Source organism: Heterocephalus glaber, unplaced genomic scaffold (genome assembly GCF_053883595.1).
Source record: "Heterocephalus glaber isolate CG9 unplaced genomic scaffold, H.glaber_assembly_v1.0 deba00001457, whole genome shotgun sequence".
Classification (NCBI taxonomy): Eukaryota; Metazoa; Chordata; class Mammalia; order Rodentia; family Bathyergidae; genus Heterocephalus; species Heterocephalus glaber.
This window is the reverse complement of record NW_028258305.1, coordinates 13976345-14003335: the sequence shown is the minus strand read 5'-3', so window position 1 is coordinate 14003335 and position 26991 is coordinate 13976345. Positions and strand designations below refer to the sequence as shown.

The following is a 26991-nucleotide window of genomic DNA, read 5'->3' as shown; positions in this document are numbered from 1 at the left end:
ATACCTGCCTCCCACTTACCGTGGGAGGGGATAACCGGCCACAGGAAACTTTCTCATGTCTTCCTAACACTTCTTCCTGTTGGAACAGCATTCTGGGAGACGAAGTCATTGGAATCTGGCCGAGAAATGCAGACAAGGCTGATGTCAACTGCGCATGTGTGACCCATGCTGGCCTGAACATTGTCACAGGAGATGATTTTGGGCTGGTGAAGCTCTTTGATTTTCCATGCACAGAAAAATTTGTAAGTTTTCCTGAGTAAGATCCCTGCACTACCTCCAGGCTTTCTCCTTTTCTGCCGTGTGCAGGAAATAGTGGCCACATCTAGATGGCCCTCTGGAAGACATAGGAATCTTTTCCTAGCCCTGTGGAGACTTGGTAATGACTAACCTTTTCGTCTCCCTCTGGAAGGTCAGCGCTGGAAGGTGGGAGAAGGGAGGATAGGGAGTAGACAAAATGCCCACAAACTGGGCAAGAATGAGAAGCTGGAAAGTCTGCAAAAGAATAGCTCACAGATGTCCAGGCCAAATGGGAATCCCCATAGTGAAGAAGCTTCTGGGAGGAAGGGATCTGAGCCCTGGAAGTGCTCTGAGTCCTGGGTGTTCTGTGGTTACTGGGAGATGCAGATCTCTTAGCTACTTCCATTTGTTTTTGCTTATAGGCCAAACATAAGCGTTACTTTGGACACTCGGCTCATGTGACGAATATCCGTTTCTCTTATGATGACAAGTATGTAGTCAGCACTGGAGGAGATGACTGCAGGTACTAACCTGATTGCTAGGTTCTGACTCCTCAGGCCTGGTCTTCTCTCCTTCTCTACTCCAGGGGTCCTCTGGGTCAGGCTCTTTCAGGGACCTGGGTAGGGGCTGATGTGGGATAGTAAAGGGGAAATTCTACGAGTCTTAATAAATCCAGGGACTTTCCAAGTCTAAAGTATTCAGTTTCTGGTGATACTCAACCTAAATCTTGGCCTATGTCCCCACTAGGGCTGTCCTGGGATTAGTGAGAAGCTGTCATGTGACAGCTTGTTCTTTCTGAGCATTGTTGGGGGAGGCAAAGGGGTGACTCATGATGGCTGATTTTAGTAGGTGCTCTTGACAGCCCAAGGGCATCGTTGAGAATAATCAGGTTAGAATGGAAATTCATTCATGTCTTTTTAAGAACTCCCAGGTGATCACTAGTGTCCTTAAGACGCATAATTGATGTTACAATCAAGAGAAATTTAAAAATATCACTAATACTGAGCCATGGTTACCCTATAATACAAGCAGGGCAGGTGCTAGCCCAGTATGATGTAAGATTAAGAAATAATGTAATGAGGTTCAGCACTAGTTAGTAGCCAGGAGACCCTCAGGCAGCTATTTAGACCACAAACTGGGGGAGCTTTTGACCTTAAAGTGAAATTAGCACATTGTCCTGTATGAGGCATGACTGGGAAGCCACTGTTTTAGAAGAATCTCTACCCACCAGATCCACAGGTGCTACTAACCTCTTCAGCATTTTAGAATAGGCAGCTTTCTTCTCTCCCTCCAAGGGCTTAAATCTTAGTGTGGAGGAAGTTTTAGATCATTCTTTCTCCCTACATTTGATATGATTGAAAGGCTTTACTGCAGCACAAATATTGGTTTCTGTTCAGCCCATGATAAGGAATATAGAAATAGGTACATTCTGCTATTTTTTTCAGTACCGGGGGTCGAACTCAGGTCCTTGGACTTGTGCAGCAGGCAGTGAAACCACTGAGCTAAATCCCCGGCCCCCACTCTGATATTTTTGGTGATGTTAGGTTGTGGTTAAAGCAACCTGTAGAAAAATTCAACCAGAAACACTGTGTGGAACTTGGCACTAAGGATGCTTCCTGCTGGCGAGCATGCTTCTCCAGCTTGTTGTGCCAGCCATTGCTGGCACTTAAAACCCTTGAGATAGTACTGACAACAGTTCACTGTGGAGTATAAACGGCATTCAAAGTGCACCAGCCAAATTGTTAATAAGCTAGGAATAAGAGACCTAAGTGACTTGGTCACCCCGGGTGGGAGATAGAAGGTGACTGGTACACTACATAAGATTCAGAAGATGCAAGACCTAGAGGCCTTTGAAGGCATGGGAGTATCTCATGATCCCGACTGTGCTAAACAATGAGGCTGACTCAAGTGGTGCTGATAAAACCTTTTCAATAGTGAGTGTGAAGTCAAATTGCCAAAAGCCCTGACTTTCAGCAGACACTCAAGCTGCCAAACTAAAACTCAAGAGCCAAACTAAACAAAAATCAAAAACTTTAAAAAAAACAAAACAGTAATAGACCTTAAAACTGGTATGGTAAGATTCCTGGTTTAATTTTAAAATAAAAAATTTATCACTTGAGCTCAATTTATGAGCTCTTACTAAGATTTTTGGCCACTTGTACAGCCATGCAAAAATGACTCTTTGGTCTATCATTATAGTGTATTTGTGTGGCGATGTCTGTAAGTACTTGAAACCTCCTTACTGCTGCTGCTGCCACTCCAGCAACCGCCAAGGCAGTGCTGAGGCCACCTACTCACCAGCTGCTGGGAAATACCTGCCATGCTGCAGGGACACACATACTCCAAATATTGGTGAAGTCTGTATGATTGCTCCCATGATCTGGACTCTTGGAGGAAGGTAAAGTTCCAGCATGTTAAGACTGTTTCTGAGACTAAAAACTAGACATGCTTACTACACTGACAAAGAAATCTTATCCGATGATGTAGCCCACTGACAAAATTTAAAGCCTGTTACTCTGACCAGTATGTAGCTTTTAATTTGCATCAAAACTTTTACAAAAGATGTTTTGCTATTGTTTCTATATACTTCAAGAATGTTCATTTTTACAAATAAGACAGCTTGTTACATGCACCGAAGTACTGTAACTATTGATAGCTGTCTCTAACATTTAGCTTTCAAAACCAAATGAGCCATGTACAAACGAGTTGAGAAACTTAATTTTTTAATATTTCATTTGCAGTTTTATATCCATTAAGTGCCTTTGAAAGTTGAGTGGGCTGCTGTTTCACCTCCTACAAATTATCTCCTTTCTACATATGGTGCTAAAATGTCAAAACTGAGGAGGGCTACAGGACCCTTAGCGGATTCATAGTCTGTCACTCATGTCCTGTGTTTGTCAAGGCTAAGTAGACATTAGTTACCTGCTTGGGAAATTGTGGTTGTTAAGGAAGGTGAGCAACAAAGGAACTTATGTTTGGCAGGGAGTAGAATGGATTTTCATTATGTTAGTGCCAAACCTGCATAAATACAAAGTAGAATCCAAATAATAACAAACTACAAAATCAAAGAGAAAAAAAACAACTGTCAACTATGTCCAAATAGATGAGTTGACTTGTCTTATTAAATCCTAAAATGAAGTGACCTGAGTGAGGCTATACCTTGGTTTACCACCCCCAGAGTGGGGCTAATTTGACTTCATTAATTTCTATCAGGTGAACTATATAGGTCTAGACTTAAAACCCCTATGGAACAAATTCCTAAATCTAAGGAATATTTAATAAGCCAGAAGTATAAAGCAAAATTTAGTTTTCAGTTCCTCAGAGTTAAGCTGCACAATAGTATGTGACTTGGACAATATTACAGCAACCCAGCCCAAAAGTCCCTCAGTCTTACATATAGTCGACCACTGACTGTAGGGTGGGGCTGACAACACTCATTAAAAGATTGGTGAGAATGATGGCTCTGAGGACAGATGCCAACTCATCCTCGTCAATGCGCTGAAATTCTGAAACTTGAGTTCTAGCTATGTTAGAGAAAAGGTGCATTGAAGCATTTTCAATGAAAAGATTAATATTTACCACAGAAGTGCTTCAGCATTCTGAATAGATTACACTACTCATTAAGCTATTTTTATATGCCAATTTATTAATGCCTTACATTGATCCACTAATATTTTGTTGGGCCTGCAGTAGAGTCCCTATGGAGTCCTAATTCTGTTTTCTGTAACTACGTGACTGGTGATGCTGAGTGATAATCATGTCTCCCTATACTGTACTAATGACCTTTCTTTCTGACCGGATCTTGCAGTGAAATAACCATTTGGATGAACAATGATCAGTGATATGTACAACTACATATATTTAAAAGAGCAATAGTGTCTGTGTGTCGAGAACACTTCTTAAATCTTATTTGTAAACATTTATATGGTATAATTTTATGTATACTCATAAATCCTGCTCTGTACTCTGTTAAAATACTGGTGCATGAATTTATTCTCAGTCATCAAATGACAAATTTTGGCGTCAAATAAATTTGTTTACATAAATGTTCTTGATCTTTGTTTTTTGAAAACCTTTCTAAAAGCACAAGTTACTACCTTTCCTGTGTCCACTTTTAATGTGCTATACCTTCATGAAAGCAAAATATCACACACAACTTTTAAGTCTATAAGCTTTATTGATACTCTTTTACAGTTCACAATGCATTCCACAGATTTAGTTCAATACAGCTTAAACCACAATGGTATAGGTCTTCAGTTTACAATTTCTTGCATAACAATGTTTGATATTTGCAAACGATATTTTTGGAAGCATAAGATTCAGTCCATAGATTGAGTCTGTGACAAAATTAACTACAATAAGTTTGTGCAATGAAGTTTACTGGAGTTCAAAGTGGCATCGTTTCATGGTGAAAACAGATGGTAATGTTCCTAGAAATATATTTTCTTTTTCTAGCTTAGGTGCTTTGTAACTACAACATGTATAACCAATGACTGAAATATCAAGCATGGTGGGGCAGCTGGAAGGTAAAGGTCTAAGCTTTGTGAAACACTATATATAGATATATATATCTATATTTACTTATATTGGCAATTAATATAACAGTAAAATTCACAAAACACCTAGAACATACCAGAAAGGCAACCCTTTTCACTCCTGCCTTAGTGGTATGATCTTGTCTAAACATTTCATTTCAGAAAATCTCCATCACTCTACACAGACACAGTGCACAAACTGTGAAAGGGGTTATTTTGTTCAGCTCTACCTTCTCTGCAATTTCCCAAAATACAGCAAGACTACCTGCAACAAAGTCTAATATACAGCTTTCTCAGATCACTTTTTATTCACCAGTGCCTCATATAGGAAAACATATGATTACAATTTAAATCCATACATAGCAGCTTACAATACTTTAAAATGATAAACACATGGCAGTCAAGACAGGTAATTTTTCCTCAAACAGTGCACTGCTAAAAATAAAGATTTGTGAAACTGCACTGTGATGTTAAGGTTTCGTTCTTCTCTGACCCTCCCCCATGTAATCAAATGAATATCCCCTTTGTAGATGAACTATGTTAACTGCTTTGGGCTTTTTCATTCAGCTTTGCGCTTCAATCCAGGGATCTTTGCTTGGATTCTACAAATGAAAAGGAGGCAAGAATGTCAATGTAAATACTGTTTTGTTTTTGCTTCTTAAAAAAATGCCACCCTTCAAGAACTATTATTTGGCTAATACAAGAAAGGAAGCCCTAAAGGTGCCAAATTACAAACTATAATTTTGTCACCTTTACCTCACAAATTAGATTTAAACAATACCTTAAATACACACAGTAAAACTAGACAGTGATGATCCAAATGTTAGAAAAATAATCTGTTGCCACATTTTATGGTTTGATGAAGCTCTGTTACTCATTATGCTTATAATAGAAAATAATGCAGTATAAAAATTCAGCACACTTCATCCTTGGTTGAAAAAAGTTGTAGATTAACTTACTTAGCCATAGCATCTTTAACATTCTTATTTGCAAGTCCCAGATAATGGTCTATCTGTGCCTGAAAGAAAGCAAATTAAGTTACTAGAAAACTAAAAAATCTTATTAAGCATTATGTGCCAATAAATTAAAGACTTATTTATACGGTTTTGAAGTAAGCACTATATTCTGAAATCAGCAGTTCAATTACCTGATGCCGTTCATAAATAACAGGAACACTGAAGAGTGAAATTAGAGCTGAAAATGGAAATACAAAACTTTTTTAAAAATTTATGTTTAAGCAAACTGGAAGCACTCAAAAGACAAGCAGTACTGTATCCCTAATGAATGAATACACTGGGATCTCCTGGGTACATCTGCTGAGGACCCACTCCAGAGGAATGAGTTAAACCGTGCCTTTCTTCAAATCATATCAACAGAGCTGTTTTAAAATACAGGCATCTTCGATCAGATTTATCACTCTACTATGAGGGAGGGTCATTTTCTAGTTTATCACTGTTAGTTGGAGCAGTCTTCAGGAATTAAAGTAGCACTTCAATAACTGAGATTCAGTATCAACTATTAAGAGATCACAACCTCAAATTTACATTCTCTTTCTTACAATATAAGACTATTCTACACGTTTCTAAGTCCCCTGCACAAACTTTATTCTACAATTACAGACTTACCCAAAATCAGTAGTGTCAGACCATTGAACAAGGCACCAACATAGGTAAATACCCACATCAACACTGCAAACTATAAGAAAATAACATTATAAAGAATATTTAGGTAAAATCTATTAAGCATTCCCAAAAAAAGCATTCATATCTAAATGCTAATCTACTAGAGACATACACCTTATAAAAAAACTACTACTCTAAAAAAACCACATACTACTACCCTCTTGAAATCAAGCAGAATTACCACCATCAGGTATAAAATGCATTAAATAATCTTTATTCTTATACTCAATTTCCTTTAATTTTTTTCCCCACTTTTAGGTTTCCAAAAGTAAATTTATAATTTATTTTCCTTTTTAAAAAGGAATAGCACCTTCCTCCATCCTAAATGTGACTGGATACTGCATTTTAAAACATTAAATTTGTAGTAATGTGTTTTCATTACATCTTCACCACTTGAGTACAGAAAAACAATTTTATATCAACTCTAGATATTAAGTTTTGAATGTCATAAATGAAAAGCAAAATAAACTTACCTTCAGAGAATCAACTAAGTCATCAACTAAGAAGAGACGCCTGAGTTCTTTTATGGTGCAGTTCACATGCCCAAGAGCAGAATTACTGTATTTTTGAACCAATTCCTCAGAAATAGCAACTTCAGATTCCAAATATGCCCTAGAAACAAATCATAAGCATCACTGGAGTGATTTGCTCCCAAATGTCAACCAGCAATAATGTATCTGTAAAAGAAGATAGTATAAAATATCCTACTATAAAAGCCTGCTGTTTCCCAATTAAGCATAATACAAAAATTCCCCAAGTAAGGGGCATTTCACTGATATGCCCTGTCATCTGACTGCCACAGAAAAAATGTATACTTTGAACCCAGGGTAATCTGAGCCTGAATCTTAAGCTCTGCTACTTACTTGGTTGTGTAACTTTGCAATGTTATTTAATCTTCACTCTAAACCTTAGTTTTCTCATTTATAAAAGATTACCATGAGGATTCAATGAATAAAGTGGTTAACATGAAAGTACACAAAAAATCAATAAATGGTTCTATTATGATGTTTGGCTTTTTGAAAATTGAATATTATGTTGTTTCATCAAGTTCTCCTACCAAAGATCCTATTCATGCATAGATCATATACTCTCAACCTAATCTACATTTTAGCTCCAAAATATTAAACATTGGATTGTAAAATGGCTGCTAAAAGCACATCCCAGTAAAATGCAGTATTTACTGTAATACCACACATCTAGATTCGCTAATTTATACTGACATGGCTGGAATTGTTAAATTTAAGAAGACAACTGTGGGGGCGGGGGTCAGTGGTTGTCGAGTCTATAGGAATGCAAGAAAGTGTTGCATTATTTATTATTCACTTCCCCACCACTGTGGACACCAGGTTCATACACTGGGAATAGAAGTCTAGAGACAACTCCTTGTCCATAGTTTTACTTCTTCAATATTCCCCAAATATGTCTCCTAGTTTTTATTGTGTGCCACTATTCTAAATTACTTACAAACTATTTTATAAGTATCCAAACCAGTTTCAGATCTATCTCCAGCCTAATCTACTTTATAAGCCAATGCCAGATTAGTCTTTTCTCATATTATTTACTTTTTATTGAATCTGTTAATGTTAGAGTTCTTGTTCTGCCAAACCATGCCTGAGCATCCAAAAAAAGAAATGGTACAATGGACTGCCTCATCCACCCATCATACAGTATATTAAAACTTGATTCATGTGTATTTTTGTAATTTCACAATCTTAAAAAATTATAACAAGAGCTGGGATTTAAATCTGCTGTAGGTCTTCAGATTTCCAGTACAGTGTGCTGTTAAATAAAACCTCATTCATCTCACTCCATCTCTCAATATATAACCCCTAACAAAATTATGTGGAACAATTCATACTTTTCAAGAAAAATATGTGATTCAAGGAACAGGGGATTACTTGTATTTGGTTCCCAAATGAAGTCTTCACCTTAACCGAGAACCTCTTATTTTTCACTCAATCATCCAAACTCCCCTGACTCAGCTACTCACCTAAATACACCAGAAGGCAAGCATCATACCTGCCACCTCAATGTTGACATTACTACCCACAGTAATGCCAGATTACTCTTATTTGAGTGATCCAGACAGTACTGTCTATGTTGAACTCAGGTGGGAATCAGGAGACCTGCCTAGCTCTGTAATCTTGCAAAAGGCATTTCACTTCTCTGAATCAGGGTTCCAACTCTGTTAATTAGAGAAACATTCACATACAAAACAATTAGGTAACATTTCAAAGCCAGAGTACAACAGGAAAGAAATTCTGAAGTAATTTTGGGTCAGTGTTAGAGAAGCCTTGAAAGAGCCAAGCTCTGCATCAAACAAGAGAGCCAAATAAAAAGTATGATATATCGGAACATGTGGGCAGTTAATGATGACAGCATGAAAATGGGCACAAAACCCCAGAAGGGATAAATAAGAGACAAGACAAAGTTATTTGGAATCCATCCTATGATGAACAGAGGAGCCTCTGGGCCTAAAAATATAAGGTATTTTAGGAAAACTAATCTGGTGGCATCTCTAAAAGTTGAGGTAAGGTCAATAATGGAGTTGAATCAGGGATAGGCAGACTTTTCCTGTAAAGGGCCAGATTGTACTTTGGGCCTGGTCATCCTTATGTGTTGTCTCTGTCCCAACTACTGAACTCTATTCTAGTCTGAAATCTGCTAAATGTATAAGCTTATTGGTATTCCAATAAAACTTCATAAGACAAAGCTGTAGAATGGATTTGGCCATGGCTGTAGTTTATAGACTCCTGCTCTAAACTGAGGACGAAATAGGAAATAAAATTTAGTGACCTTTACATGAAATGAAATCAAAGATAACATCAAAACTGGAAGCCTGAAAGGATGATAGTAGTGGTATCACTGACAGAAATTAACAAGTTAGAGGAAAAAATAATTTAAAGACAGGATGAGTTATTAGTTGTCAGGGGCTGGGTAGGGAAATGATTGCTAGCAAGTATTAAGGTTTGTTTTGTTTTGGTTTTTTTTTGGTGCAATGAAAATGTCTGCAATTAGTGATGGTCACATACACACTAAAACCACTAACTTTTATAGTATTTAAGTTATACCCCCCCCCAAAAAGTGGGACAAAAATGCTGAGTTTCAAGTGAGGACAAAAGATTCAAACTGAGGACAGTCTCAATAGCAACTAGATATAAAATACTACTGTATACTTATAAAAACAAAGGCAAAATATTATTATTTGCAAGACAAGGAAACACTAAAAGCTCTCCAAAACTAATAGAAAATTAATGCCTTGGGAAATGGAGAGAAGAAATTATAGAGAAGAGATGATAAAAAGGGGAAGCATACTACTGGAAAGAAAAGGTATAACATATCAGATAGTTGTATCTGCAAATGTGAAAAAGCATTAAAAAAAAATAACCCTCACACTGTAGCAGAATTAGGTAACCAATATCTACTTCTAAGAAATCAACATTGCTAACAAGAGGTAGATGGTAAGCTAATGAATAATACATAAACCCAAAGTATAAATAACGTAAAGACCAAAATAAAAGACAATAGGAATCAGGGAGATAGCTATTTTGGAAGGAGATGGAAGGAGGGAAGAGGAAGGGGAAGTAAAAAGAATTAAGATGTGTTACATAAACCTATCAACTCTCACAATAAATGTAGTATTCAGTATGTACTGCAAACATATAAAACACTTAAAACCATCTTACCTGAATGGGTGGCCTTCCTCTGATTTCTGGACAGCTTGGATCACACCTTTATATATCCTAAAGCTGATAGTGACAGAGAGCAGGGCCAAGGCAATGTAGGCTGTTACACTCACAATACTAAATACTGTCAATGAAAGCAGTAAGAATAAGCTGGCACCAAACACTACTCCAGTCTTCTTAATGTCTCTCCAGTAGAGGAGGTCAACAACTAAAATTGAAAAAGAAGAAATCTGAAATTAGAACATTATTTTATCATTCTGATTTGGCACATTTAGATTTTTCTACCTACAAAAATAAGCCTATTGGGCTGGGGGGGATTTAGCTCAGTGGTTCTGGTGCCCGCCTCGCAAGCACAAGGTCCTGAGTTCAATCCCCGGTACCAAAAAAAAAAAAAAAAAGTCTATTAAGGTAAAGTAAAACCCAACCTAAAATGTTGACAACTCATTTTATAAACTATATTTTAAACCCACCCTAAGTTGTACATTAGTACAATACCTACATCTGTCTTGTCTTTTTACTATAAAATGTTTTTCATTGAACTCTTACTTCCTGTACAACCCCATCATTCTGGCTACATAAGATTATGATGTCTCAAACTCAGCAGACTGCTAACCTAACAGATTACTCAAAATCATCAAGCATTTTCTTATTCGTATAATACATGACATACATTCAAATAATAGAAAATGGTAACAAATAATCACTAAGATACTTCAGTACCACAACAAATACAGAAAATCAATTCAAAACACATTAAGAGCTTGAAACTTTATTTTTAAAAATTATACATGAGATTTATAGTTCTGCTTTTAAGATCTGAGAGCCTTAAAATTATAACTTAGCTTGACTATCATTAACAGAAAAGTTCCCTACAGAAAAAAAGAGAAGCAGCTTTCAGATATTTGAAATGCTTTCTTCCTCCAAGAGTACAAAAATATAAAATTTAGAGGTCAAAGGAAAAAGGAAAACTAAATGTGCTACCCTATTATGTAACATTTATTAATAGTAAGGAGTCAGACAAAGCGTAACTTTGCAAGTCAGCTCTTGGCTCAGACACAGGACCACTCTGAGAATCAAATAACCCACAGCCCTGTGTTCTCTAGATCAGGTTATGCTCAACCCAAGGAGAACTCTGCAGTGTGCCAAAGGGATCTTGAATTCACGGGCTAGACAAAATTCATCTCTCCTTGGATTGTGAATAATTGGAAGGAAAATTTTTTATAGTAAAAAAAAAAAAAGGTATATTCAAATAAAAATTTAAATACTTATTAGTTTTAAGATAAAGGAGGTTAACATTTTGGTTTGGGGCCCAAGGTCTCAGATATATATTACCTTTCTTTACTGCCAGGGGTACTTCTATAGGGAAAACTATACATGTGAACTGAAAAGTGTCAGATATTATTACAAAGCCATTATTTTGTCAATATATATAAGTACTGATTAAAATATTGTAGGTGAAGCTCAGTGGTAATGCGCATGACCAATGCGTGTGACCACCATGTATAACCATTGTGTGCAAGGCCCTAGGTCTCATCTCTACCTTTAAAAAGAGAAAGAAAAAAAAGATATTTTAAGGACCCATCACTATATCTAGAACACAACAGAACTCAACATTCTCCAAAATTTATTTGGTTCAATAATTTAACATTCTCCATATATTTTACAGCTTTCTAAAGAGTAATTTTCAGATTCTGATTTCAAGTCTTCTCCAACTTGTCATAACCCTGCCTAAAACATCTAAATCAGTTTGGATTTATGCAATAGTTTGTGTGCGACCAATAAATATAATAGCAATGTCAATAGTGTCCTGACATTGAGCAAACACTGAAGTGATACTATTCAAGAAACTCAGTAGAGAGATTCCACCTCACCTCAGAAAGAATGGCTGCTATCAAGAAATCAACCAATAACAAATGTTGGCGGGGTTGTGGGGAGAAAGGAACCCTTCTCCATTGTTGGTGGGAGTGCAGACTGCTGCAACCACTGTAGAAATCAGTATGGCGATACCTCAAAAAACTAGGATTAGAGGTCCCATTTGACCCAGCTATTCCCCTGCTGGGGATCTTCCCAAAAGAACTAAAAGAATCTTACCACAGCGATATGTGCACACACGTTTACAGAGGCACAGTTTGCAATAGCTAAAACTTGGAAACAGCCCAAGTGCCCATCAACTAGAGACTGGATAAAGAAAATGTGTTTTTTTATATAAAATGGAGTACTATTTAGCCATAAAGAATGAGAAATTAGAGACTTTATAGCTAAATGGATGCAAATTGAGGAGATACTCTTAAATGAAATAAATAGGACACACATGTACCAATAAAAGAATTTAGAAGAAAGAGAACTCAGTAGAATGAGTTAGAAAACATGAAAATGAAGAGGTAGACTTTTAAGGCCCAACCCAAATGAAAAACACTACAATCCCAGAAAAAATAAATACGGCAGTAAAGTTCATTGTGATGAGAACTCAGAAGTAAAGAAAAAAACTGGAACTTTTAAAAGACTGAAATAAAAACTGAGCTGGATGTAAAGGTGCAAATTTCCAATGATAAATGTCATTATATTGTATACCTAAAATGTACCAATAAAATCAAATTTCTTAAAAAACTGAGCTGGGTCTTTAATGACTCAGAGCTAGGAAACCTGAAGGTATAGACCTTATTATATTTTTTTGATGCTAGCAACAGCTCTAATAATTGTCATTTTTTTCCTTTGTCACCTTAGGCAAACCATTAAACCCATCTCATCTACACTTGAGCTTCTTTACCTATAAAATGTGTTTAAAAATTGTTAATCTTCAAATCACCATTGGTGAGAAACTAAAGTAAATGGAAGAATATTCATCATTTCCTACCATTACTAAAAACCATTGGCTATCAAAGTAGAGGTATATACTGCATACGGTTAATGTTATCCAAAGAGGTTGCTACCCAAAGGTATTCAAAGAGGCTTAATGATAATTATTTACAATTAATCTATGTGTTCTATATAAATATGGTAGGAAAAAAATTTGGACTGGAGTTCAAGTGACCCACCTGCTGGTATTGGCTTGCAACTGTGTAATTATAGATCAGACTCCAACCTCTGTACTAGTCACCTAATTTCTCTTTACTTTTCAAAAACTAATATGACTCATACTACAATGACATACACAAGTCCTACATTCAAATTCTCATCAGCAGATCTGAATCTGTGAGGCCTTAATCTGTGCCAAGTATAACTTTAAAATATCCCCTTTCCTTTTTAGATCTAGATTTTGGGGTAAGAGGGAGGGCTAAAAAGTCTGAAAAGCTTTCTAGCCTGATGGATGCTTTTGAAATTTTTTCCACGTCACTGATCTACATTCTCCAACCTCCTCCACACCTTCGTTTTCTTTTCTGAGTCAACCTGATTCACTGGGAACTTACACTGGACCAAACACCGTTTATAGCCTGTTTGTTTACATTATTAAAGCTCAATGAGAGGCAGGCTTTCTGACAAGTGAAGCCCAGTTCTTTTAGGTCTGGACCCAACTGTATAATAAGTGGCAGAACATAGATACGAATCCAGGCTTTCTATTAATAAAACTCATATTCTCCATACATAATATCAAATTGAAGACTTAGCACATTAAAGTTCTTCAAAATAATACACACCTGTATGTATAAAAATAGTGTAGGCAGATAATTATTACATGTGAGGTAAATAACAAAGGCCAAGAATAAAATTTCAGAAAAATTGGTAAGATGGTTAGAAAGAGCTCTACTGCAATATATAACGGGTACTTTCCAGAGTAGAAAATTACAATTAATCCAGCTGTTTAAAATGACTTTTAAGGTTCATATTGCTTTTTCTGCCATCAAAGGTTTGGGCCCTCCTGTTCTCCTGGTGACCTGGGGCAGGGGGCCCTGGAAAATCAGGTGCAGAGTGAGTTATTAACTAAGGGCTGACCTATTTCCTGGGCCGTGACCTGTGAGTTTAGTGCCTAATTATTGACCTACGCACTCAGCAAAGGACTCCATGGTCGAAAGGAGAGCAGAGTCGCGTGGAATTCGCCGAATCAGGCCCCTGCACACAGGAAGTCATGTGCGCGCCCTACCGAGGTCCTGAGTCACGCGGAAAACACCGAATCACCCCGCTGCAGTCAGGCAGCCACATGCAGAGGACACCAGACCACCAGAACAAGGTACTGAGTCCCACTGTTCCCGGCCCAGAGGTAGGGGCTTCTGAGCCAACGTCCCACTGCTCCTGGTCCAGAGGAAGGGACTTCCCAGTCACCATCGCTTCCGCTGCTCCCAGCCCAGAGGAAAGGGCTTTCGGGCCACCTTCTGTCCCCCTGCTCCTGGCCCAGAGGAAGGGGCTTCCAGGCCACCATCCCTCCCACCGCTCCCGGCACAGAGGGAGGGGCTTCTGAGCCACCATCTCACTGTTCCTGGTCCAGAGGAAGGGGCTTCCTGGCCACCATCCCTCCCGCTGCTCCCAGCCCACAGGAAAGGGCTTTTGGGTCACGATCCCTACCCGCTGCTCCCCGCCCCTGTCCCACCTCTCCCAGCTCAGAGGAGGAAATCCGGGCAGGTGCTAACAGGCCCCCGCGCCCCAGTCGAAATGAGAAAACATGTAAATAAGTCTCAAAACCAGACTTCCAGATCACCTACAGCAACCACAAAGGGAAATGAGATGGAACACTCTGATACTCAACCACCTGGACCCACTCAACTGGCAACAAAAGGGGATCTGGAAAAAATGAAATCAGAAATAATTTCTCAGATAACAGGAGAAATTGTGCCCCTAGTGCAAGACATGATTAATAAATCTAGAGAGGAGCTCAGGAACATGATGGAATCCCAACATAAGAAACAAATGGAATCCCTAAAACAGATGCAAATAGATTTCCAGGACATGAAAATCTCCATTGAAAGTCTACACAGCAGAATGAGCCAATGTGAGGACAGAATTTCAGATATAGAAGATAAGATTGCAATTAGTGACCAGGAAAAGAAAAACTGCTTCAAAATTATAAGGGAACATGAGAAATCAATCCAGCAGCTGCTAGATGATGCAAAGAAGAATAACATAAGACTGATTGGGCTCAATGAAGAAACAAGAGAGAGTGCAGATGACATAAAAAAATCTCTTCACAGAAATAATGGCAGAAAACTTCCCAAGCAGGGGAAAAGAGCTTGACATAAAGATAAGTGTGGCATATAGGACTCCAAATGGCCTTGATCAAAAAAAATCTACACATAGGCATATAATTATTAAGATTCCAGAAACACAACAGAAGAACAAAGTTCTCCAAGCAGTCAGAGAAAAAAAACAAATCAAATACAAAGGAAAGCCCATCAGAATCACAGCAGACTTCTCAACACAAACCATCAAGGCAAGAAGAGCTTGGAGTGACATATTCCAAGCCCTAAAAGAAAACAGCCTCCAACCCAGATTGACGTACCCTGAAAAACTACCTTTCAAAATGGATGGAGAAATAAGATACTTTCATGACAAAGAGCACCTTAGGAACTTCATGAATACCAAACCAGCACTCCAAAGAATTTTACACAATATCCTAGGAATAGACATTGAGGATCACAACCCCAGGAAGCAAAGCAGAATGAACCCATCTGGCATGACAAGAAATTAAATGTAAAGGGGGAGAACCCAACAAAAAGAAAAAGTCATGGCAATGACAAATCAATATGTTTCAGTTATAACCATCAATGTTAATGGTCTCAATTCACCAATCAAAAGAAATAGACTGGTACAATGGGTCAAGAAGCAAAATCCAACAATATGCAGCATACAAGAAACACACTTCATTCAAAAGGAAACTCATAGACTGAAAGTTAAAGGGTGGAAAACAATACTCCATGCAACAGGAACCCAAAAAAAAGCAGGAGTAGCTATCCTCTTGGCAGATCAAGTAGATTTCAAACCAACACTGTTTAAGAGAGATGAAGAAGGACACTACATCCTTGTAAAGGGAAGAATCCAAGAGAAAGAGACGACAATCATAAATACCTATGCACCAAACACTAATGCACCCAACTATATAAAACAAATACTAACGGACATAAAAAGTCATATATGCACTAATACAATTGTAGTGGGGGACCCCAACACCCCACTGTCACAAATAGATAGATCAACTAGACTAAAAATAAGTAATGAAATACTAGAACTCAATCGAACTCCTGAACAAATGAACTTAACAGATGTTTACAGAGTCTTCCACCCCTCAAAATCAGAATACATTCTTCTCAGCTGCACATGGGTCATTCTCCAAAATAGACCACATACTCGCTCATAGAACATGTTTAAGTAAGTGCAAAGGAATTGAAGTTATCCCCTATATATTATCAGACCATAGTGCAATGAAATTGGAGATCCATAGCAAAAGAAACTCAAAAAATTTCATAAACACGTGGAAATTGAACACCACACTTCTGAATAACCAATGGGTCACAGAGGAAATTAAAGAAGAAATCAGACAGTTCCTTCAATTAAATGACAATGACAATACAACATATCGGAATCTATGGGACACAATGAAAGCAGTCTTATGAGGGAAATTCATAGCAGTGAATATGCATATTAGGAAAACAGAACGAGCCCAATTAAACAGCCTGATGCTGAACCTCAAGCTTCTAGAAAAAGAAGAGCAAGACAACCCCAAAGCTCATACAAGGGAGGAAATTATAAAGATCAGAGGAGAAATCAATGCAATGGAGACTAAGAGAACAATACAAAAAAATGAATGAAGCCAAGAGTTGGTTCTTTGAAAGAATCAACAAAATTGACAAACCTTTAGCCAACCTTGTCAGAAAAAGGAAAGGCCCAAATCCATGCAATTAGGAATGAAAAGGGTGAAATTACAATACACTGAGCAGAAATCCAGAGGATCATCAATACCTACTTCCAGAACCTATACGCCAATAAGATGGGCAACACAGAAGAAATGGACAGATTCCTAGCTACATATGAATTACCAAAGTTGAACGAAGAAGACCTAAAAATTCTGACCAACCCAATATCAACCAATGAAATTGAAAATGTAATTAAAAACTTATCAACTAAGAAAAGCCCGGGCCCTGGACAGATTCCTAGCTACATATGAATTACCAAAGTTGAACGAAGAAGACCTAAAAATTCTGACCAACCCAATATCAACCAATGAAATTGAAAATGTAATTAAAAACTTATCAACTAAGAAAAGCTCGGGCCCTGATGGCTTCACTGCTGAATTCTACAAGACATTTAGAGAGGAACTGCTGCCACTACTGTTTAAACTCTTCAATGAAATGGAAAGGGAAGCAATACTCCCAAATTCATTCCTGGAAGCAGGCATCACCTTGATCCCCAAAGCAGAGAAAGACCCAACTGAAAAAGAGAACTATAGGCCAATCTCACTAATGAACATAGATGCAAAAATCCTTAATAAGATACTGGCAAACAGAATGCAGAAGATCATCAAGAAGATCATACACCCTGATCAAGTGGGATTCATCCCAGGGATGCAGGGATGGTTCAATATATGCAAATCAATCAATGTAATACACTATATTAATAGAGCCAAGGACAAAAACCATATGATTATCTCCATAGATGCAGAAAAAGCATTTGACAAAATCCAACACGCATTTATGATAAAAACCCTACAAAAAATTGGAATAGATGGTCTCTACCTCAAACTGATAGAAGCCATCTATGAAAAACCAACAGCCAATATCATACTAAATGGTCCAAAACTGAAATCCTTCACACTCAAATCAGGAACAAGACAAGAATGTCCACTATCACCACTCTTGTTCAATATAGCTCTGGAAACATTAGCCACGGCAATTAGACAAGAGAAAGAAATAAAAGGAATAAAGATAGTTAATGAAGAAGTCAAATTGTCATTATTTGCAGATGACATGATACTCTATATAGAAGACCCCAAGAACTCCACCAAAAGTCTTCTAGACTTAATAACCAAATTCAGTCAAGTAGCTGGTTACAAGGTCAACACACAAAAATCAATAGCTTTCCTCTACACCAATGACAGACTCACTGAGAGAGAAATAGGGCAAATAATTCCTTTCACAATAGCATCCAAAAAACTGAAATACCTAGGAATCAACCTAACAAAAGAAATCAAAGACCTCTTCTCTGAAAACTATGGCACTCTGAAAAGAGAGATTGAAGATGATATCAGAAAATGGACAGACATCCCCTGCTCCTGGGTAGGAAGGATTAATATAGTGAAAATGGCCATACTTCCAAAACTGCTATATAGATTTAATGCAATTCCAATTGAGATCCCAGCAGCATACTTCATAGACCTCGAGAAAACAATCCAAAAATTCATTTGGAACAAGAAGAGACCCAGAATAGCAAAAGCAATTCTAGGTAACAGAGACATGGCAGGGGGTATCACAATCCCCAACCTGCAACTCTACTACAAAGCTACTGTGATAAAAGCAGCATGGTACTGGCAAAGAAACAGACTTGAGGACCAGTGGAACAGATTAGAAGATGCAGAAACAACGCCAGACACACTCAGCCATCTCATCTTTGACAAAGGAGCCAAACACCCTCACTGGAGGAAAGATAGCCTCTTCAATAAATGGTGCTGGAATAATTGGGCTTCAACTTGCCAAAGATTAAAACTAGACCTGCATCTCTCACCGTGCACTAAACTAAAATCAAAATGGATTAAAGATCTAAATATTAAAATAGAAACTCTGAACCAGTTGGAACAGAGGTTAGGTAGAACCCTTGAAGACATCAGTGTAGGAAAAGATTTTATGAACAAAACTCAGTTGCCTGTGAACTAGCACAAACAACCAACAAATGGGATCTCTTCTTATTAAAAGGCTTCTGCACAGCAAGAGAAACCACCAGCAGTGTGAAGAGACAACCCACAATGTGGGGAAAAATCTTCACCTGCTCTTCCTCAGACAAAGGTCTACTATCTCGAATCTATAAAGAACTTAAAAAGATCAGACCTCCCAAATTTAAAGACCCAATCGAAAAATGGGAAGCTGAAATGAACAGACATTCCTCAGAGAAAGAAGTAGAAATAGCAAATAAATACATGAAAAAATGTTCAACATCACTGGTCATTTGAGAGATGCAAATGAAAACAATGCTGAGATTCCACTTCACTCCAGAAAGAATGGCTGCTATCATGAAATCAACCAATAACAAATGCTGGCAGGGCTGTAGGGAAAGAGGAACCCTGCTCCACTGCTGGTGGGAGTGTAGACTGGTGCAACCACTGTGGAAATCAGTATGGAGATACCTCAAAGAACTAGGACTGGAAGTCCCATTTGATCCCGCTATTCCACTGCTGGGGATCTTCCCCAAAGAATTAAAAGAATCATACCACAGTGATATATGTGCACCCATGTTCATAGCAGCATAGTTTGTAATAGCTAAAACTTGGAAACAGCCCAAATGCCCATCAACTGGAGACTGGATCAAGAAAATTTGGTTTTTTTATAAAATGGAGTACTACTCAGCCATAAAAAATGAGAAAGTAGAGACATTTATAGCTAAGTGGATGCACATTGAGGCAATACTCTTAAGTGAAATAAATAGGACACACATATGTAAATACCAAATAGTTTCTCTGGTGTGAGAAACTGAAAGTGTAAATAAGGACTAAATGTATAATAGATAATGTGAAACAGGAAGAAAAGGGGCAAAGGGGAAGGAAGTGGGAGGGCTAGGGGAAAGGACAGAAGGGAATGGGATTAATATGAGAAAATGGAAATATAGGAACAAAATCTTTGTAAATAGGAATGGAGGGGTTGAAGGGAGGGCTGGGCAAGGGTGAAAAATAAGAACCAAGAGAGACTATGTAAAGGTGCAAACTTCCAATGATGAATGTCATTATATTGTATACCTAAAATGTACCAATGATTAGAATGAATAATCGATAATGTAAAATAGGAAGAAAAGGTCCAAAGGGGTGGGGATAGTGGGAGGGGCAGGGGAAAGGAAAGAAGGGAAAGGAAAAATGATGAGAAATGGAAAAAATGGAAATAAAGTCTTTGTAAATAGGGAAGGGTGGAGGGCGTGAAGGGAGGGCTAGGAATGGGGATAAAATAAGAACCAAGATGCATTATGTAAAGGTACAATTCCCAATGAGAAATGTAATTGTGTTGTATACCTACAATGTACCTATAGAAGAATTTAATACAAAAAATAAAAACATGACTTTTAAAAGCTATGGGAATTTGATTAAATAAAATCAGGGTGCATCTATGTAAAACACTAAGTAGCCATTAAAGAAAGTGAGAGACATCTACACTACTATAGAAAGATATCTATAATGATACAGAGTATTACAAAATGACTCAGTACAATTCCACTTTAAAAAAATGTCTAACTCAAGTCTGAAAGTATATTTATTAAGCAGTGTTTCTAACCTCTGGGTATAGTAGGTTTTATGTGAGTTTTGCTTGCTTCTTTATTCTGTGCTGTCTGAAATTATCCCTCTCCAATGACAAGCACAAATTACAATTATAACTGGAAAGAATTCACTCCTTTCTGTTCTAGTCAATATTGCAAAAAAAATCTTATGAGTGTAATTGTCCCAGGAGGCTTTCCTATTGGAAAAGAATTCACTGTGTGCTAGCTTAATACTTGGATCCAGCTCACAGTTAAAATTTTAGTACTAAGTTGAAAATTCTTGTGTTTTGAGTTGAATTAAGTCCATCTCCCTAAAGCTAATGATAATGGAACAGTCATATATAAGGCCCAGCAGTTCTCAGTGATCACAATCTAAAGTAAATTTAACTACTTGAAAGAACAATAAACCCTAACGTACCACACACTTCACTTCCTTTGTCACAGGTTCCTAGGAATAAGGTCTTCTCAATAAATGGACAGACTCTAGAAGTCATACATGCAAGCCCACACACACTGCATGAAAATACTGACAGCCCAGCTCAAAACAGACATCAATACAGACATGTTGAAACACCCCTCGGAATGTGGTAGAATCAAGCTCTAAAGGACAAAAAACAAGCAAATCAAACAAAACAAACAGGCAAGACAGTGAAAAGAGATTAAATAACTGAGCACTGATAGTCACATTAAGACAAAATTAATATATTCTACAAAAGGAAGGTCTGAGAAGCAATCTACTACTAGCAAAGGCATTGTGAAAAGAATAGGATTTCAATCTTTTTATTTTGTAAAGGGGTTTAAAAATTGTGAATGAAGCTACAAAGATTAAAAAATTGAGTTTCTAATAAACAGTGTTGTTGTGTTAGTTGTTACTTCCTGATAGTATGTCTGATCTCACAGATTCCTTAAATTGTTTTAGTAAAAAGCTTTTTAAAGATTAAATTTATCCAATATCTTAACAAATGAGGAATAGGTGAGGACATTCTCAACCTAATAAATAACATCTAACAAAAGCTCAAAGCCAATACCATACTTAATGATGGAAGACTGAAATCTATCACCCTACTAAAAGGAATCAGACAAGTATAGTATACTCCTTCCTGCCATGTTTACTCCAGTACTGCCCTGGAGGTACTAGTCTGGACGGTTAGGCAAGAAAAATATATAAAAGGTATCCAGATTGGAAAGGAAGAAATTCAACTATCTCTATTTGCAGACAGTCTGATCTTACCTAGAGAAATCCCTAAGGAATCCACAAAAAAGCTACTAGTCTAGTAAGGTTGCAGGATACAAGATCAACACACACAAAAATCAACTGTATTTCTATACACCAGCAATGAGCATGAAAATAAATTTAATAAGTAATGTCATTTACATGTGCATAAAAAAACAAAGTATTGGAGCTGCAGGTGTAGATCAGTAGTAGATGGCTTGTCTAGCATGTACAAGGCCCTGATTCAATCCCCAGAACAATGAATAGTTAAGATACACAGGACTTATAAACTGACTATACTCATTGTTGAATAAAATTAAAGATGTCAAATGAATGGAAAGATATCCCATATTTATGGATTGGAAGACTTGTTAGGATGAAAATAATTCCTCACAATGATCTACAGTACAAGCCTTATTAAAGTCCTGGCTATCTTTTAGCAGATATTGACAAGCCAACAGTCAAATTCATATGGAAATGAAAAGAATCCAGAAAAATCTATACCATCTTGAAAAAGAACAGTTTGAGGACTCCTACTTCTATTTCAAAACTTCCTATAATGCTATAACAATCAAGATATTAGAGGGGCCAGGGATTTGGCCCTGAGTTTGTTCCCTGGTGCCAAAAAAAAAAAAAAAAAAAGGTAATATAGTTACAAAAGGACAGGCAGGATAAAACAAATTTAAGAGTCCAGAAATAAACTGGTCGTATTTATGATCAACAGATTTCCACAAGGTTGCCATGACAATTCAATGGCAAAGTAACAATCTCATCATCACATGGTGCTAGGACAACTGGATTATCCAACTGCAAAAGATGCTGCACTTCTCTATTTTATATGTAAAAATTAACTGAAAATAGATCAAAGATCTAAAGTTAAGAACTATAAAATTTCTATAAGAAAAAACGGGCAAATCTTCAAGATTTTAGTTAGGCAGTATTTTTTAGATGATACAAAAAAATGACCTCTTGATATTAAACACTTTTGTGCTTCAAAGGACACCGTCAAGAAAGCAAAAAGAAGCAGAGTGTGGTGGTGCACACCTGTAATCCCAGTACTTTGGGAGGCTGAGGCAGGAGGCTCAAGACTTCAAGTGTGGCCTAGGCAACTTAGTGAGACACTGTTTCAAAAAAGGACTAGGGACCTAGTTCAGTGCCAAGGTTCTGGATTCTGGGAAAGAAGTAAAACAAACCATGTACAGTGGCATACACCAGGATTCCATCTCAGGAGACTATTTCATTTCTAAGAATTTCTACCCAAGAGACCCGAAAACCTATGTCCACATAAGAACTTGTACATAAATGTCACAGTAGCATTATTCACAATAGTCAAAAAAAGGAGACAACTCAATTGATGTACTAATAAACAAAATATGGTACAGCTATGGAATACAGTATTAGTGGGCCATAAGAAGAAATGATATAACATGGATGAACCTGGAAAACATTATGCTAAGTGAAACAAGTCACAAAGGCAATCAATAGATTGTTTGATTCCATTTATATGACCTGTCTAGAATACGCAATTGTATAGGACAAAAAGATTAACAGTTGTCAGTAGGTGGAGAAAGAAAGAGAGTAAGGATGACTGTTACTGGCATGACATTTTTTCTTTGCAGAGGATGATGAAAACGTTCTAAAAATACTGGCACAATTGTGTGAATATACTTAAAAAAAAAATCAATGAATTGTACCATTAAATTAAAAAGTAAACAACAAAAAACTCATTCTAACATCTGTTTTTCTGTTAACTTTCAAACTCCATATAACCCACTGTATCCTCACTGCTGAGCATAAAACCCAGAACAACTAAACTTTCAATAAATACTGTCTGATGGATTAGAATATATACTTTATGCCAGTTCAATTCTAATTAACTTATACAGAAAGACTTCTAGACTCTGGGCATTTAACCTATTTTCTGATGGCTATATTTACGCCACAACAAACGTGAATTCTTCCAGATAAATTATAAAACAGCAAACAATGCTCTGAAGGCTTGTTTTCCCTTACTAGACACTGAAGGATAATGCTGTTTTTATATTCTTATTATTTGCTTGTTTCCTAAACTGTTGGAATAATGGCCAGATTATTCTATGGATAGAAATATTTTTAAACTAAAGACTATAATGTTTTCAAATTAAAATAAAGGTTACCTAGGGGCTGGGAATGTGACTAGGTGGTAGAGCATTTGACTGGCATGCACAAGACCCTGGGTTCAAACCCCAGCACTGTAAAAGAATAAAAAAATAGAAATAAAAGACATTTTTAAGAACTATGGAGTTACTAAAACGCTAATTTGGGATTTCTCTGTAATCACTTTGATTTTTGTGACTAAGTGAAGAGGTCTAGTGTGTTCTTTAATTTTCTAATCAGCTGGGCTCTTTAATCAGCTAAAATTAAGACAGTATGTACAAGGAAAGCACAACTTATCGTGGATACTCAAATCTCCTTCAAAACAGAATAATAAAATATTAATCAAGTAAGGGACTGTGGCATGATTCAGGCCTGAACTTTACTCATATAAAATGTTCACAAAACACCCTTTTAAAAGTGAGATTAATTAACTGCCTTTCTTCATGTAACAATAGAGAATGCTTATGGATTACTAAAGTAATGCTGTCAATTTTAATAAATTAGCTTATAAAAAAGTAAATTAAGAAATACAGGATCTAGTCCCTATAATTCTTGCTGATTTTTGTTTTCAAAATAAAATTTTTGAAAAACATTTTCATTGTGTTTTGCATAGGATAAAGTTGCAGCATCTTTGTCAAACTAAAATTTCAACTTAAAATGACTCAGTAAGCTGTCATTTATTTTTTCTTTAAAATAAAAATTTCTGGCCTAATGGAAGGAAAGAACAGTTCCCTACATATCTGGTAATCATAAACTGTCATCTGCCATAGCTAAAAATAGTGTCAGCCCACATGCCTCACATGCAGAAGTCATCCTATTACATTCTCCCTCAAATCATATTTTTAATGAAGCTCTTCCTTCAATAGCCTGGTTTAAGTCAAGTTTCAATTTTAAGTCATTCTGGGAGAAAAATCCTAAAACTACTAGGAGATCAGCAAGCCCAAGGACCCAAGTTTGATCCCTGGTACCAAAAAAAAAAAAAAAAAAAAATACTAGGAGATCAAGGAATGGCTGGCAGAAAAACTTCTGAAGCCTAAGAGAAAGTTTTCTTCAATAAAGGCAAATGAAGAATGAGAAAGGCAGTTACCAAGGAAATTAATATAGACATAAATATTAGAATGAAATTAAAATTCAATTATTTTTCACAGCCACAATCTTAATAGATATATGAGTTTATTAGGAATTGTAACTGTTAATCAAATTCTTGCCAAATGACATAAAAAGTGACTAGAATTCAGAATTGATCATTTAGCACACAGTAAACTTTTAGCTATACATAATAAATATTCATCTGGGAAACAAATGATAGGTGAAGGTCCAGGAAAAGGATCTGCAGAAAGGGAGTGCTTAGTTTTTTCTGCGAAGACACTAAGAAGAGCCTGAGTCCTACACTTCTTCATTTCATTTACCACGAGTGTAACCTGAGTAGATCAGTTAACCTCTTTTCCCATGTGTAAAATTAGAAAAACTTATATCCACCTAAGAAGTTATTTGAAGCAGAAGGAAATTTCACATTTGCAAATGCTTGCTGAACTGAACACACTAAAAACAGATAATACTAAAAGAGATAAGGTCAAGTAGGAAAATTAAATATTAAATGCAATGGTTAAACCCTATATTTTTAAAGAATTAGTTCAATTTGCTTTAAAAGCATTCTTAAGTTTTGTTTAGCTGATGGGTACTTCCTACTATATTGCTACAAAGTATCTCAATCAAACACTTGACGAACCTACATCACTCTTGCAGCACATTTCCCCTTTGTCTGGAGTTTTTAAAAGATACATGTACAGTTTCAGGTCTTTGTCTCTTTTATCATTAAATCTTTCCAGCATTTCTCCTGACAACATGATAGTGCCATGATCAATTACATATATCTGAGAATATAACATTTTACATAACAAATATCATAATGAACAAATGGTAGAATTTCTATACTTGCCTTTTCTGTAATTATTTAGTAATGCCCTACTATGAACAAGGCACTGCTGGGTACTCTGTCCACACTTTCTGTAATCACAATTCTAGAAAGTGTTATCCATATTTTATACATGAGGCAACTGATGCTTATACAAGCATTATAAAACTGTGCAAGGGGGCCCATACCACCACGTCCAGTGGCAAGGAGGTGACCCATGAGGGCACCAGTGGCATACATTCCACCCACCCCTTGAAATGAGCAGACATTTAAAGCTCAAAACCAGACACCCAGATCACCTAAAGCAACCCCACAGGGACACGAGATGGAACAATCTGATACTCAGTCACCTGACTCCCTGAAATGGCAACAAAAGAGGATCTGGAAAAAATGAAATCAGAAATAATTTCTCAGATGACAGTGGAGATTGTGCCCATAGTGCAAGACATGATTAATAAATCTAGAGAAGACACACATTAAAAAATAGAGGAGCTGAGGAACACGATGGAATCCCAACACAGGAAACAAATGGAATTCATAAAATAGATGCAAACAGATTTCCAAATTAAAAACTCCACTGAAAGTCTACACAGCAAAATGAGACAGTGAGGAAAAAATTTCAGATACAGAAGATAAGATTACAATTAGTGACCAGGAAAATAAAAATTTCTTTAAAATAGTAAGGGATCATGAGAAATCAATCCAGCAGCTGCTAGATGATGCAAAGAAGAGGAACATAAGACTGATTGGAGTTAATGAAGAAACAAGAGAGAGAGTGCAGAGACATACAAAAAAACTGTTCACAGAAGTGATGGCAGAAAAGTTCCCAAGCAGGAGAAAAGAACGTGACATATAGATAAGTGAGGCATATAGGACTCCAACTAGCCTTGATCAAAAAAAATCTACACATAGATATATAATTGTTAAGATTCCAGAAACTCAACAGAAGAACAAAATTCTACAAGCAGTTAGAGAAAAGAAACAAATCACATACAAAGGAAAGCCCATCAGGATCACAGCACACTTCTCAACACAAGCCCTCAAAGCAAGAAGAGCTTGGAGTAATGTATTCCAAGCCCTAAAGGAAAACAGCCTCCAACCCAGATTGATGTAACCTGCAAACCTATCTTTCAAAATGGATGGAGAAATAAGATACTTTCATGACAAAGAGCACCTTAGGAACTTCATGAATACCAAACTGATACTCCAAAAC

At 36.9% G+C, this 26991-nt stretch overlaps 2 protein-coding genes across 11 annotated transcripts in view; one reads left to right on the top strand and one right to left on the bottom strand.

The window, feature by feature from the left end:
• Eml6 (EMAP like 6) overlaps nt 1-4283 on the top strand; it is a 294345-nt gene extending 290062 nt beyond the window's left edge. For all 5 annotated transcript variants that reach the window (XM_087216378.1, XM_087216379.1, XM_004867282.3 and 2 more), the window contains 3 exons: nt 89-242; nt 660-760; nt 2437-4283. In XM_087216378.1, the coding sequence (XP_087072504.1) occupies nt 89-242; nt 660-760; nt 2437-2461 (280 nt within the window). In that variant the 3' untranslated portion in view covers nt 2462-4283. The remainder of the gene's footprint in view (nt 1-88; nt 243-659; nt 761-2436) is intronic.
• A 111-nt stretch (nt 4284-4394) lies between these two features.
• Nucleotides 4395-26991, bottom strand: part of Rtn4 (reticulon 4) — a 69697-nt gene continuing 47100 nt past the window's right edge. For all 6 annotated transcript variants that reach the window (XM_004867277.4, XM_004867278.4, XM_004867279.4 and 3 more), the window contains 6 exons: nt 10141-10348; nt 6928-7066; nt 6398-6467; nt 5920-5966; nt 5732-5790; nt 4395-5374 (listed from right to left, as the gene is read on the bottom strand). In XM_004867277.4, coding sequence (XP_004867334.2) covers nt 5332-5374; nt 5732-5790; nt 5920-5966; nt 6398-6467; nt 6928-7066; nt 10141-10348 — 566 coding nt within the window. In that variant the 3' untranslated portion in view covers nt 4395-5331. The remainder of the gene's footprint in view (nt 5375-5731; nt 5791-5919; nt 5967-6397; nt 6468-6927; nt 7067-10140; nt 10349-26991) is intronic.